General features: G+C 37.2%; 1 protein-coding gene across 2 annotated transcripts in view; it reads right to left on the reverse strand.

Moving 5' to 3' along the window:
* Positions 1-15,424, reverse strand: part of TBC1D22A (TBC1 domain family member 22A) — a 180,871-nt gene that overhangs the window by 100,475 nt on the left and 64,972 nt on the right. For both annotated transcript variants that reach the window (XM_080394100.1, XM_080394101.1), the window contains exon 9: positions 9,672-9,778. In XM_080394100.1, coding sequence (XP_080250226.1) covers positions 9,672-9,778 — 107 coding nt within the window. The remainder of the gene's footprint in view (positions 1-9,671; positions 9,779-15,424) is intronic.

The raw sequence follows: 15,424 nt of genomic DNA on the forward strand, positions 1-15,424 counted from the left end.
CCCTATACACCTTCTTCATCCAGCTCATCATTTTAGACTTCTATTACATTCGTCCACTTAGTGAAGTCATCCAAGCTGAAGAACATAATCCATCACCCAGAAACTGTTCCATACCTTTGATCACACTTATCTTGCTCCATAATTATTTTTTTAACTTCCAATCCATCATTTCAAAATGGGATGTACAGAAGGGATTAAAACTGCAAACAGCATACTGAGCACAAGCTTACCTTATGTTTTAAAAGTAGCAAAGTGATGTTTTTTTTCTTTTGAGAACTACTTGCATAAACCATTCCCCTCCCTACATGCTAACATGTCATGCTTCTACCATGGATGCTCAGCTTCTTTACAAACTTCTGGTAAAGGACTTTATCAAATTGCATTTTGGAAATACATTTAAACTGTACAGCTTTTCACAGGCTCACAGATTCCTTTCCAGATTTGTGCTGCTTTACAGGAGTTATAGAAAATATTGAATAATATGGGGGTTTATCTTTTGACCATTAATTCTGTTTGGTTTTACACTTTCTACAAACTTTCCTGATGCCCAAGTCTACTCGTCTGTGCTCTTTTGAATCCCCTTGAAAGCATTTACAAAATTCGATGCCATATCCACCCCATTCCATTCCTCTCATACCAAAGCAGTTTTGAGCATTGATTTTCTTGTTCACCCATTGCCAGAGACCCTCACAGGAGGTAGGCACAGATACATTTGAAACTGAGCAGATTTAGCATTTGCCTCTGCAGTTCTTACTAGGCATCCTGATGCACAGTGCCCTAGTGATGCATTCAATCCTCTCAAACTGATGGGGAGGTATTTAAGTCCTCCAGTGTCCACTAGAAATTCCAGGAGCATTTCAACAGATCTCTTGTGCACAGGCGCTAGTGCAAACTCAATAATTTTCATGTAAAGCTTATTGTGGCATACTCCTCCTATACAGTTCAGTGATATCACAAACAATAGATTTAACTGCAATTCTTCTAAATCAATGTACAACTTACACTTTGCAAAGTAGACACTGATGCTATATGACTTGGGCTCATTGTTAAAGACAGTCTCAGTGTAGACAAGTTTGAAGGATCATTTATTCCAAAAAATTAAAATGTTGACATTTTTAAACTCAGTTTTGCGTACATCAAGAGTTTCAGGATCTAATTTGAAACAGTTTGTCTGAGGCCAGATCATCAACAACCATGATACAGTCCTTAGCTGCTCAAGCTAAATCTAAAGTAGATACAATATTTTTACATTTTAACTCTTCAAAGTTTTGAACAAGCAATAGTAAGTAAACATGTTTTAATTACTGTCACATCAAAAGAACAGGACTACCATAACAATTGTGTTAAATACATTCCAACGGCTCATAGTTACAACTCTACTGCCTGAGTTTATGAACTTCCTAGCATTGTTCAATAAAATGTATTTTTTTTTTCCTCCAAGTACTAATCAAGTCTTCAAAGAACTCTATGAACAGGAGTTTCAAACAAGACTTTAAGGTTCCGAAAGTACGTTGGAAATAAGTCACACAGAATAGCATGATGCTGCATATGTTTTGCTGCCAAAAAAGTCTGCCCTTAATGGTATTCATTCTGAACAGTAATTCATATGTATAATGTGTGAGAATATTCTCTTAAATTGAGAAAGTTAAAACCTGCTTATGGAAAAGTTTCTAGACATTTTTTCTACTTTTAATGTTCTTTTCCTTCCTCCAAGTTTAAAACACCATAAAACAGTATTTGCTCCAACAGATTATGTAAGAAAAATAGTAGACATCTGAGCACAAATACAGGAAGTATTCTGGATAGAAGCACCTGTTGTAGTCATGCTTACGTTTCAGAAGATTAAAGTCTCACATATGACATACAGATAGATACCATTTAGGGGTATTATTTAATAAGTGATTACTAAAAAATGTTGAAGCTACCCATTTCTCATTAGAAGACAAGCCATTCTAGAATCCTGAACAGGTACAAATGTCTGCCCTAATTGCAGAACCTATTTCTCATGAAATTTCTCATGTTTATGACTTTTCACTTAATACCTAAATTTGAGAAACTGGATATTTAAATTTAAAACTGTTCATAATTTAGAAACAGCTTTACGGAAGGCACTGATAATGAAAAGAATAGGAGTAAACTCAAGGTATTGTTCATTCATCAGAACAGAAGTCTCCATTCAACAATAAACCCACTTTCAGCAAGACTATCTGTTTACAATTCATCAGCAGTCATCCCTATAATTATATATATTATCATTCATAAAGTTTTACCACACAACCTGCACTTTAATTCTAAAATATAAAGCTGTTACTTTTACAAGTGTTTTAAAACACAATTCTGATCAAGCAATCCATTGTTTTTCCTAAGAACAGTCATAGCTTCAAGAAAAGAAAAAAAAAAACCAAAACACACACACCATCTTTTGTAATTCTCAGGATACCACTTGGACAAGACACTAGCATAAAATGAACAATCTGAATTTCTGGAAATCACTAAGCAGTTATTACTGTACAGAACTTCTATCTCACAGATGGAGTTACAGCGACAGTAGCTGCAGGAACAGACACAGAGCATGAATATGCAGCTCAAATGTTAAGAGAACGACACGCAGAAATAGGTACTGCTAGAATTTCTGACAATTCCTGACAGGACTTCCACATTTTTAAAACACAGATTTCTGACTGGCATTAGGATCTGTTTCTACAGAAATCAGAGCATGACTGCAGTACTGTCTTTCAGTATCAGCTATACCGTGTTAGCGGTGACTCTGAAGACTGCGTGCGAGACACTTATATAGTGTATCACATTTTCCCTGAGCACACCATGTTTGCAGCGCTATGTTCAGATGAGGAAGGTGGGAGGAAAGACTACTTTCTCAATTTATCTAAGCTTACCAGAAGCACTGGGCTGATGCAAACCCAGAAATCCCAGACAAGCTATCACTGCATTTGCACAGGTAGACGCTGTGGTACCCGTGATACAGAAACTTGACCCATGCACAAGTACATCCGCAATAGACACGCAGTTCACATGACAAGAGACAGGTAACAGACAGATGCCAACAATTACAGTCCGTATTTGTTGTATCTGTCTATTTTGGCTAACCCGTGTTCTCAGACAACAGATCATAATGCCAAACGAGCTATCCAAGTGAATTGAATACATAATCAAGAAACTTGTCTTGCAGGAGTTTAATGAAAAGGCACAAAGAACGCTATCTTCAACCTATTTTTTCCTTAAAAATAAACCTTTGGAAGGTCCTGTGAAGAATTTTCAGAAGAGCTAGCACCAGCTATTTCTGCACGTACTTCTCTGCATCCGAGCTGCATATTCATGCTGTTTATCTGTTCCTGCAGATCTCTGAAAGGCATTCCAAGCAGCATTCCATCCATCCACCCATAATTCAGACTTGAAGCACACATTAGCAACAACTTTCCAAAACTAAGGAGCAAGAAAGAACTTTGCAGGATTCCCACTGCAAATCATAAATCTTGCAATTTAATCAGCTACAGAGAGACAGCTAATATATACTCCAGTCCCTGGAAATGAATTATCTCCCTTTCATTCAAAAAAATTCACAGGCCCTAATAAATAATAATATTAATATTTTATTGCTATTTTTAATACATCTGGTTAGATCATTATGCAATGCATATATTTCCCCTTTGGTTATTTTATTACCACTACACTTGAACTGAAAACGGAGAGTTATACTCTATTTTATACATGAACATTACATTTTCAGGTGGCACAGATCAGCGTGAACTTTTTACTTGAATGTTAACGGGACTCTGTTGAGGAAAGTGTTATAAAGGACAATTTAGTAATAAAAAAGATAATTACGATGGATGTATGGGAATGTCTACTTAATTAAGCGGAAAAAATACTTGTGGGTAAGTGCTCGTTTTCCCATATGCACAGCCATTATTCCTACAGGTGAAAATGCAAAAGTGCTCATGCATTTAGAAGTGTTCTAAAGACAACCAGCTTTATCATGAACATGGTGGACTGACATCTGAAACGTTTTATCTTTCAACTGCTCAACTTGAAATGCAAAATAGTTTTGGAAATTAACTAGCTACTAAAAAAAATAGGAATACATGATTCTTATTCACAATACAAATGCACCAAAATACTGTTGTATAGATTACAAATGTGAAATTATCAACTAACGTGTTGAAAATAATCAAGAATGGTGGTCTTATTTAGCCATATTTTGCACATGGCCACACACCCCCTCAGAAACAGGTTTTTATAGATAAGCTTTAGAGCATCTTGCAAGACTACAAACTCGAGACAAAACTAAAGTTTTGTGGCTTTGTGGGACAGAACCAGTTTTTCCCAGCTGTCTGTAAAGACGTTCCATTATCTACAGTAGATCATATGGAAAATACTAAGGGAGTAATAAGAACCAATTCAATGATGAACTCCAAGAAACAGTCAGCAGCAGCAAATTTCTTGAGTGGCAGAGAGGCTTAAGTGGATCATCTAGACCACCGCATATTGGCCACAAGCTTGGTAAATTGAGAATTTACAGCTGTTAAAGTAAACCTATGTCTCAGCTGTCATGATCCTACCTGGGCCCTGCTATGCAGTTCTACTTACTACTTTCCTGCGTGTGCTGGTTTTGGCTGGGATAGAGTTAATTTCCTTCACAGCCGCCAGTGTGGGGCTGTGCTTCGGATTTGTGCTGGAAACTGTTGATAACGCAGGGATGTTTTCGGTGCCGCTGAGCAGCGCTTGCACAGAGCCAAGGGCTTTTCTGCCCCTCACCCCACCCCACCAGCGGGTGGGCTGGGGGGGCACGAGGAGCTGGGAGGGGACACGGCTGGGACAGCTGGTCCCAGCTGACCCAAGGAATAGCCCAGACCATATGATGCTGCCCAGCATATAAAGATGGGTGATGAAGGAAACGGGGAACATTCGGAGTGATGGTATTTGTCTGTTCAGGTAAGCATTAAGCGTGATGGAGCCCTGCGTGCCTGGAGGTGGCTGAACACCTGCCTGCCCGCGGGAAGGGATGAATTAATTCCTTGGTTTGCTCTGCTTGCATGCACTGCTTTAGCTTTACCTATTAAACTGTCTTTACCGCAAGCCATGAGTTTTCTCACTTTTATTCTTCTGATCCTGTCCCCCATCCCACCAGGAGGGTGTGAGCAAGCAGCTGTGTGGGGCTTGGTTGCCGGCTGGGGTTAAACCAGGACATTGCAAAGAATTGAGAAAATTTCCTCAGGTTTCCAAGTAAAACACTCTCACTGAGGTGATGAAAAGCTGGCTTATTTATTCATTTTAAAATCATTAATATAGCAACCTATAAGCGATTGCTGTCTTAACAGTTCCTGAAATTATCTTCATATTTTTAAAACATCCATGGAGCTTAGTTGCCAGCCAGGGTTAAACCATGACACTATGGTACCTATTCAAGGTGTTCACCCCCTAAATGAATCAATCAGTGCTTTTTTTGTTTATTGTGTTGGCCGGCGGTTCTGCTCTGTAAGTTAGCTCACAACGGGTAGCACTCAACAAGGGATAGACAGGAATGAGCGTTCAGGTGCAGACAGGAGCACAGGATTACTACAATTTGATGTAAATCAACTTATGCAATTTGGGCATGATCTGATCTTAACAGTTCCAGGTCTTACCTCACCCATCCTCATCTAGTCCTTGCCCTCTGCCAGCAGATTTGGTGATTGTGCATGCAGAATGCAAGTTATTAGAATCATATAATCATACAATGGTTTGGGTTGGAAGGGACCATTAAAGTTCATCTAGTCCAACACACCACCATGGGCACGGACGCCTTTCACTAGATCTGGCTGCTTAACACCGTATCAAACCTGACCTTGAACACTTCCAGAAATGGAGCATCCACAACTTCTCTGGGCTTCCTCATCATAAAAAACATATTTGTTACGTCCAGTCTAAATTCACCCTCTTTCAGTTTAAGACCATTGCCCCTTGTCCTGTCACTACAAGCCCTGGTAAAAAGTCCATCTCCAGCTTTCTTATAAGCCCCTTTTAAGTACTGAAAGGCTACAATAAGGTCTCCTTGGAGACTTCTCCAGGCTGAACAACGCCAACTCTCTCAGCCCTTCCTCATAGGAGAGGTGCTCCAGCCCCCTGATCATCTTTGTGGCCCTCCTCTGGACTCCCTCCAGCAGTTCCATGACCTTCTTATGTTGGGGGCCCCAGAACTGGATGCAGTACTTGAGATGGAGTGTCACGAGAGCAGAGTAGAGGGGCAGAATCACCTCCCTCAACCCGATGGTCACACTTCTTTTGATGCAGCCCCGGATACAGCTGGCTTTCTGGGCTGCAAGCGCACATTGTTGGGCCATATTCAATTTTTATCTACCAGTATCCCCAAGTCCTTCTCTGCAGAGCTGCTCTCAGTCCATATTGATATTGGAGATTGCCCCAACCCATGCGTAGAACCTTGTACTTGGCCTTGTTGAACTTCATGAAGTTCGAATGGGCCCACTCAAGATCCCTCTGGACAGCACCCCTTCAGTAAAACAAACTTTATTCTCTGCAGTTTTTTTTTTTAACCCCTTCCTCTCAATAAGCCGATTTCTTTTTGGGTTAGTTCTCCCAAACAACTCAACCTGCAACTATGTGACCTTTCTATCTGACAAGCAAATGAAACCAGGAGAATAGGAGTAAATAGCAGCACTCCGCAGTTGCACTGAATTAGCTGTAACATCATTAGTCACATCAGTAGCATAATCTTCCAAGCCTGCTTTTGATAGACGAGTGCATCCTTGTATACATCCAATCGAAAACCATTTCATTTCTGTAAGAGCTTAAATGTTCATCGATGCAGTTTAATTCCATTACCATTACCTTCAGTGTTTTGCTTATCAGTACTTGATAGTTTTGTATGAAAACAGAATTTTAAGGAGAAATTATGTAATCTCTGAACTTCCTTTTCTAGAAAAGAACAGAGCAGCAGATCTGTGCCAGAAGATATTCTAGAAACTGGTAAAAAAAAAGTTGGAGGGCTTCCATTTCTTTACCTGGCTTTCTTCCTTTCAAGTTCTCACTTTTTCTCTTCATAAATTTTCATATTTTTTTATATGTAGTCAAATATTTCAAAATGTAGTAGTTCTGAGAGACTGAAATAAGCAAACCAGCATTTTTTTTTTTTTACAGGAATCAACATGCAACTATGTTTTTCAATAATGCTACACAAAACATTGAGCTACTACTCATCTGACCTTTAACCAGGAGAAACACACTTAAAATAACCTCAAATAAGTTGAAGACCTCTGTTTGTTGATTCAATTTTATAACAATTTTGTCCAAAGTGAACTCTGTTACAAGCTTAAATTCACAATATGCCTTAGCCAATGAAACATTCATATTAAGACATAAGCCATAGGCAAGAATATGTTAAAGCACTTTTATAAAATAGTAAGTACAATAAGGAAAGAAACATCTGTCAAATAATGCAGTCAAAATAAAGAATCTGTAAAGCACTGATTTAGTTTCACTGAAAACTACAGCTTCAACTCATAACAACAATTATGGTTATTCACATTTTATAATGATTTATTAATGACTGGAATTTTCAACATACATAAATTCAGTCTCAACATTTTTGCTACATTAAAGCCACTTGGAGAAACAACACCTCAAATTTTCAAGCACATGTCCAAATAATTTCAAAACAAATAAAGTTGAATGGGACCTACCAACAGGATTCAATTTATTAAGTACAGTAGAAGCACTTATCCGTCACTTCACCTTTTAAGAGAACATTAGGAATAAATCAACCCAAGTTTTGCTATCCCTGCAACAATTTCTATCGTCACCAATACTGAAAATTTCACAGAACAGATCCTCTACACTCTACAAGTAACTCATTTGAAAGCAGGGAATAATCAGAAAGAGAAGTTATGAAGATAAAAAAAGAAAAGAAGCAGCAATCTGATGAATATTTGTAACCCTAATTTATTTTCTATCAGCTCACTGAAAGCACCAAACAAACACTGAATGCCTACCAAAACATTTTTTTGTGGCCAGTGCAAAATAGAAATCATCACCTTTCAGAAACTTTCACACTTTTAGCAATGGTCAATATTGAACCCACTGTAATCCAGGAATTCACAATTATATTATTTTAATACATATATTCTGAGTGTACCAAATCAGATTATTTTTTACTTTCCAGCAAGATACAACATGTTTATTTCAAATAACACAGATCTGAAAAACAGATATTACCTAAATATTATTTGGTGCCTATCGCAACACAAAGCCTATACAATTTAATTCAGGTTACTTCTTTGTAAACTGAAAAATTAGAAGTTCCTACTCTACGGTGTGTCAGCATTGCAGCACAAGGTGCTTCAATATACTAAATACCAGAGATGCCTGGACTCCCATTTACTCCATGGCAGATCATATGGATTCCTCCCTCACCTAAATGCAAAATATTTAGCTATCTATTTACTATTTCTTGCAGATACTTCTACTTTTCATAAACTTCTATGCCAGCCAATGCAAACATGTACACACAAATCTACCACTCAAGTCTGTAACTTGCTGCATTAACAAAAAATTGTGCCTACATTTACAGCTTCTCCACATAGAAAAAATTCCAACACCCAATGAAGCAACAGAAGTATAAAGTTTTAAATGGATGTTTTAAAAATATGAAGATAACTTCAGGAACTATAAAGACAGCAATTGCTTATAGGTTGCTATAGTAATGATTTAAAAAATAATAAATAAGCCAGCTTTTCACCAGTTCAGTAAGACCATATTACTTGGAGGGTTAAGCAAACTTTCTCCATGCTTGGCGATGCCTTGGTTTAACCCTGGCTTGTAAGCAAGCACCACACAGCTACTTGCTCACTCCCCCCCAGTGGGATGGGGGACAGGATCAGAAAAGTAAATGTGAGAAACTCATGGCTTGAGATAGAGACAGTTTAACAGGTAAAGCAAAAGCAGCGCATGCAAGCAAAGCAAAACAAGGGATTCATTCACCACTTCCCATCAGCAGGTGGGTGCTCGGCCACCTCCAGGCAAGCAGGGCTCCATAATGGTTACTTGGGAAGACAAACACCGTAACCCTGAATGTCCGGCCCTTCCTTCTTCTTCCCCCAGCTTATATACTCACAGCATGACATCATATGGTGTGGAATATCCCTTGGGCTCGTTGGGGCCAGCTGTCCTGGCTGTGCCCCCTCCCAGGTTCCCCTGCCCCTCCAGCCCTCTCGCTGGCAGGGTCTGACAGACTGACAAGTCCTTGACTTAATTTCGACATTACCAACCAAGAACCAAAGACACCAGTGTGCTATCAACACTGTTCTCACACCAAATCCAAAACACAGCCCTGCACCAGCTACTAAGAAGAAAATTAACTCTATCCCAGCTGAAACCGGGACAGGTGACTGAGGTGCACAACGTGTCTCTAGAATTGATTTTAACTCTGCTCTAGAACATCATACTACAACGAAACATGCAGACATATTGATGAAAAGAAGTTGCACAATTTTTTTTTCCCTTTTCCTTTCTTAATATTACACCAAACTTGTGCAGATTTCTTCAATGGGAAAACCTGTTTCTTTTGGTTTGTAGTCTTTCTCAACAGCCTTAAAGTAATTCAAAGCCATGACATTAATTGGACAACTCCGCTACTTTCAGACAGGAAAAAATCAATTTACCTGAATGCCATCAAGCAACTTGCTCATGCACCAGTAACTGTCAGCTTCTATGTTCTGCAGCACTTCTTCAGGCAGACTGGAAACATCAAAATTTTCCACTTCTTCTTCTGTTTCAAGAAAAGAGAGAGAAAGACAAGTCAATGAAGTGCACAGAATAAATCAAGCAAGAATGAGGAAAATAATTGAAAACAAAGACAACCACCACTTATCTTCTAGTCAGAAACTTCAATGCACATTTACTTTAAGAGGGACTAAATGAATCATTTATTGCTCAGCTGTGTTACCTAATGGCTTTAAATGTTAATGAATACTTAATTTCTTGCAGACTCTGAAAATCTCAAATCATGCCTGGTTAACCAGAATTAATATATAATAAATTACTTCATTCTAAACATTTCAGACCTGAAAGAGGTTCATCAGAAGCACTCTGAGAACTCTCAAGCTATGTATGAACAATCTCTGCAGAACATGTCTATATTTGCACCATGCACAGCAAAATATCTTGCCAGTCTTGACAAAAGAAAAAGCCCTGAAAAATATTTTTAGAAAAGCAGTGGAATTTATTTAGAAAGCTGACCACAGCTTTTCAAAGGGGATTTGTTTTTCAGGCAAGCATTTGGAATAAGAAGGAAATCAGACAAAAGCAAACAGACAATTCCCACCTCCCCACCCCGAACCCCTCCTCTCTATACTGGAAAAGCACAGAACCCCGATGATGTCTAATTCATGGAAACTAAGTCTTTAACAAAAGTATGTTAAAAGAAATTCACATTTTGCTATGAACTGAAACTTTACCACCTAATCCATGCTGTTTTATTTTTCAACCATGGCATCTGAATTAATCCATTCTGAAAAGAACACAGAACGTGCTGCCTTGCCAGCTAATTCCCAAAGGCCCCATACACCTGGGAATGCTTTGAATAAATGCTCTAGCTCCCCTCTTGCAGCAGCTCACACTGTAATACTGTATCAAGATGAGAATCAAAGCAGCAACTTTCCCAAGCCTGGTTTCTTCTCAAGGAGGGGGTGTGCAGAAGAGATGTCTTATTCAAATTTGACAGAGTATGATATACCAAAGAAGGAATTTCCTCCATTACACAACTGCAAGTTAGCACAGAATAAACAGTAAGAGAAAACCAAGCATGCGTAGTATCTTAAAGCTCCTCTACTATCCAACCCATAGCTTTGCAGTATGTCATTACAGAAGCCTAAGTACACCTTTAGGTCGTCACGTTTGATTACGCTACCTTAAAGTACTTTATTTGTCAAGTGGTAATAACCATGAGCAGTACATATTACAAAACAATTTTAACATACCAGTGATTTTACCACTACTAATAGACACTGGTAGCAGGGTGTTACCAAAGCATTCTTGTTTGCACTGATGTCTATATGTGGGCGTGCATCTTCTAAGGGATCATTGTTTTTGGATTGTGAAATATTTATAGCTGTAGGAGAAGGCGATCAGGTCATGCTAATAAAACATTAGTTCAGATATTGGATAATCTGGTAAGTAAAACAAAGGATTGCAGCACTGATTCCATAGAAGTACACGATCTCAGAGGTGGCAGGACTGTAAACAATGCTCCAGTAGTCACCAGTGGTTATTAAAGGAATGCCACCTTTGTATTCACATACAGTTTTAAAACCCTAGTTTCTAGAATATCTACAAACAAGTATCCAACATATAGTAAATACCCTAGATAATAAATATAACACTGCCTTGCAAAACAATAGAGTAGTAGACTGCATATTTTTTTTTAATAGCAGATCATTTTGTGATGAAGAAAAAACTCCTTGCCCAATGTCAACAGCATATTCCTCCCAGCAAAAGGGAGGGCAGACTCCCCAGAAGTCATACTCCTCTCCCAGCAATGGAGAGCAAATTATCACAATGCTCTGTTGAAACCAGGGGTAACACGGGCAGTAATTGGGAGGTAACATTTGCCTCCAACATCTTTCTGTTCAGTTCCCATCACTTTCTCTATTAGATTCCCCTCATTTAAGACAGGTTCTAGAACAAATTTGGGTTCATTGCATTTATTACATCTAACTCCTTCAGAAAAAGCATATTAAGAAAAAAGTTTAACATAATATAAAAGGTTTTTTCATGGTAAAGATGCTTGACTACAATGGAGATAAGAAAGGATTAAAGGCAAACAGACCAACATCAAGAAAAAACCCAAAATGTCTAGCAATGAAGAAAACCTCACTAAGATTAGACAAGCAGTTAAGGCGATGTACGTTTGGAAAAATTATTCCAGATTGAAGTGCCATTTCCACAGCTCAAAAAAGACAACAGAAAGATCCTTCTAAGTCCAGAAAAAGTAGCCAGTGTCAACATGTCCTTTACTAAGTCCACTAACAGAAAAATTAAGACTACTCACAAGACCTACAAAAATACTGAAAATTGTTAGACTTAACGTGGACAAAAAAGTCAATTTAAAATGCAAGTTTCATATGAACATGTGAAAACAATCAGTTATCTACCTACCTACCTCCAACCTGCTGTGCCTTGAGATTTTAAAACAAAAAAACCACCAAAATTTTCAGTAGAGAAGTCCTTTTAAAAAGTTCAGAAATTAAGGATGAATATTCCCAGTAATTTAGAAGAGAAAGACTTTTCCAGACAGAAAAGATGATAAATGATTTACCCTCTAAAGCAGGAACAAGTTTTTTGGTATGTTCTATACATTCTTTCTGCTCTAGTTTGGGTAATCCTATAAATCGGAAGATACAGAGAGCATTTAGGAACCATCCAGTTCTTTCACTAAAAGAATCCATAATCCCTAAATATAATGTCACAGAGTCACAAGCTCAACCATTACAGAAATAAAAACAGCACTCTTAGGAAGTGCTCATCCAGCTTTTTTGATCTGTCTCTCCCTTTGGAAGAGACATCCCAGAACATCATGCTTTTCTGTGCCTTATACCGACTGATCTCTAGCATTTTCATAAACCATTCAAACATAAAATAACTATTCAGGATTTTTTTGTATGTTCTTTAAACATAGTAGGAGCTTATATATTCATATATGTTCATTCCCATTGTGCTTTTCATGCACCACTAAGTCATCTCTTCTAATGTCAGATAATAAAGTTTTGAAATACAACAAAAAATTAAAAATCAATCTAATTAAATGTCTAAGACAACCCAATTACATTTCAACTGTACACTAGTAGGATCAAATCTGTATAAAACAAGTGTCAAACTTTAGCTTGAAACTCTGCAACTAAATATTTCCAAGAGTAAATTAATTACTTAAGAGATACATTAAAATACATTTTTCATTAGATCAGCCAAGTAGGATATTTTTATATATGTTATATTAACCGGTACTTTTTGATTTATACCTGGTATACACAGAACACGGAGCTGCACTGTGTGAGCCATCCAGACACTGAATCTAATAAAGGTGGCACAGCACCACAAAAGCTGCCAAACAAGCAAGTGCTCAGTGATGTGCAATAGTTTCTGCTGCATCAATTCCCCTTCACTTGCTGCACTTCACTGAGGAAGTTCAAAACTGACTATGAATATCTGAATGACCCTTTTCCACACTAAAGTTGAAATAAAAAAAAAGCCATCCATTTTCACGACAAGCTCCAATTCAGGAATATTTGATTGGCAGAATAATATGCAAAATAACAGTTTATATATGTTTATTCCTTTGTGTAGGCACATAGTGCCAAGTGCTTCTTGCTCCACGCAGTTTTATGGGGAAAAGCAATCAAGTTGTGTGTTACTCTATTTATTTTTATTTTTTTCCAACACTTGGGTGAAGAAAAGCAACACTAGAGAAGTTTAGGAAAGAAAGAGTGGAAGGGATTTCAGGCCAAACAACAGAAAAAGCAAAACTAACCAACCCAAAAGTACATGACATTATTTCAATTTTAAGGCTTGTGCTTGAAAACAGAATTGCAAATTCTGGTTTTAGATAACTTTAAATTTATTCTCAATGAATGAAATCTGAATAGACAGTAATATGAAGATTAAATAACAAGAATATGGGGAAAAATATTAGGTCAATGTGTACACCTATCAATATCTGCAGGAAAAAAAACATCGCTGCATAAAATTTCCTGATTACAAAGTCTCACAGCAACATTTCTCATTTTCTTCAGTTTCCTGCAGAGATTTTTATCGTGCTATCTATGTAATTGTAGAAGACAGTAAAATAGTTGCCTGGAGGTAAAACGCTGTACCATGGAGTCAATGACATGATGATCTGAATATGCGCATTGTTGTAAGCATTGTATTAACAGTTCTTTACTCATTCCCAGTGTATGCTTCTGAAACTTCCCACAGTGAAAAAAAGAGTAACTTTTCCTAAACAGCTTTAAATGGATCCACTCCCGAAGGCAGAGACATTAAGGATAAAATGAAAAATAAAAAAAAATATTACTTACAGATTTATTTTACAAATGACAGTAGAAAATAAACATGCTAAACAGATGATAATGGCTTGCTGCCATTAAAAATAGGGTTTTACATGAGATTAAGTCTAGTTGATGATTTTGGTGGAAGTTGTTCAAAATGTGAAAATTAAGTTCATATCTGATCTTTTACATATATTTGATTTCTTCTAAAAAATGCTTGAATTTCACCTTTTCAGTATAGATAATTGGTAAAAACATCTGCCATTACAGACATATGGAATCATACAAAACAATTTTTTTGCATAAAGAACTGGAAAATTCTAATTCCAGAGGTAATTTATTAAGATATCATGTCCTGAAATAAAATTAAAATACTTAAAATATATGACATAGTTGAAATGGGTTAATGATATTGCTACAGTAACCAGCAGTCCTCTCAACGCATCCAAACAGCTGTCTGTGTCCAACTGTGTTCAAATGCAACCAACAAAAAGGCAACCCCTGCATTCAGAATTCCTCTAAATTGCTACTTACACCAACATCAACACTCAGTCTTTGTAAAGTGGGAAAGAAATTAATGTAACTGGATAGTTCTACTGTTTCAGTATACTAAGCAAGCTGATACAAAACATCTCTACGAAATGAAGCGTACGTTCTTTCAAAGGCAACTAATTTTTAATAAAACATATTTAATTGGCTTATTAATGTTTTAATTTTAGCTTTTTATCTTGAAACTGTGTCTCAGCACTCAGAATCAGGCAAAACTCAGATAAATTCACTGGAGTGGAAGGTAGGGGACAGAATGGATGATGGTATAAGAAAGACCCAGTGCTAAAGCCCAAAACAGACTGTAAGATCATAAAAAAATTATGATTGTTCTTTACATAAGCAAGATACAAAATAACACATAGAAATATTAGGAAGTTTAATTCTCTGAACACCTTTAAGTTGTCCTTTTTTAGCACTAATTTGTGTAAATGTATTTCTCATCTAATGCATAAAACGTCTGACCATATCCTTTAAGTCCAAACTATATAGCTCTTGCAGAGGCGCAAAGAAATCATTCTGACTGTACGTGTGCAGGTACTTATCTGTATAAAGTTTACTTTGTTGTAATCTACTTTAGACGTTGCATCTTCATATGATTGCATGCAGAGGTGCACAATAATATTCCCACATCTAGAAGATCTTACATATTCTAGTTCAAACTCTGTTTTCAAAAAGCCTTATGAAAAAGCTATTCAGTCAAGACATAATAGGGCATTTAAATGTAAATTCTTTCAGTAACAATTACCTAATTAAATATGTACATAAGCACATCAATATCTCTCATTGAAAAAATCCTAATTACATCTTTATCTGATAGAAATAGC

This window comes from Falco punctatus (assembly GCF_963210335.1).
Source record: "Falco punctatus genome assembly, chromosome: 6".
In the NCBI taxonomy this organism is placed as follows: domain Eukaryota; kingdom Metazoa; phylum Chordata; class Aves; order Falconiformes; family Falconidae; genus Falco; species Falco punctatus.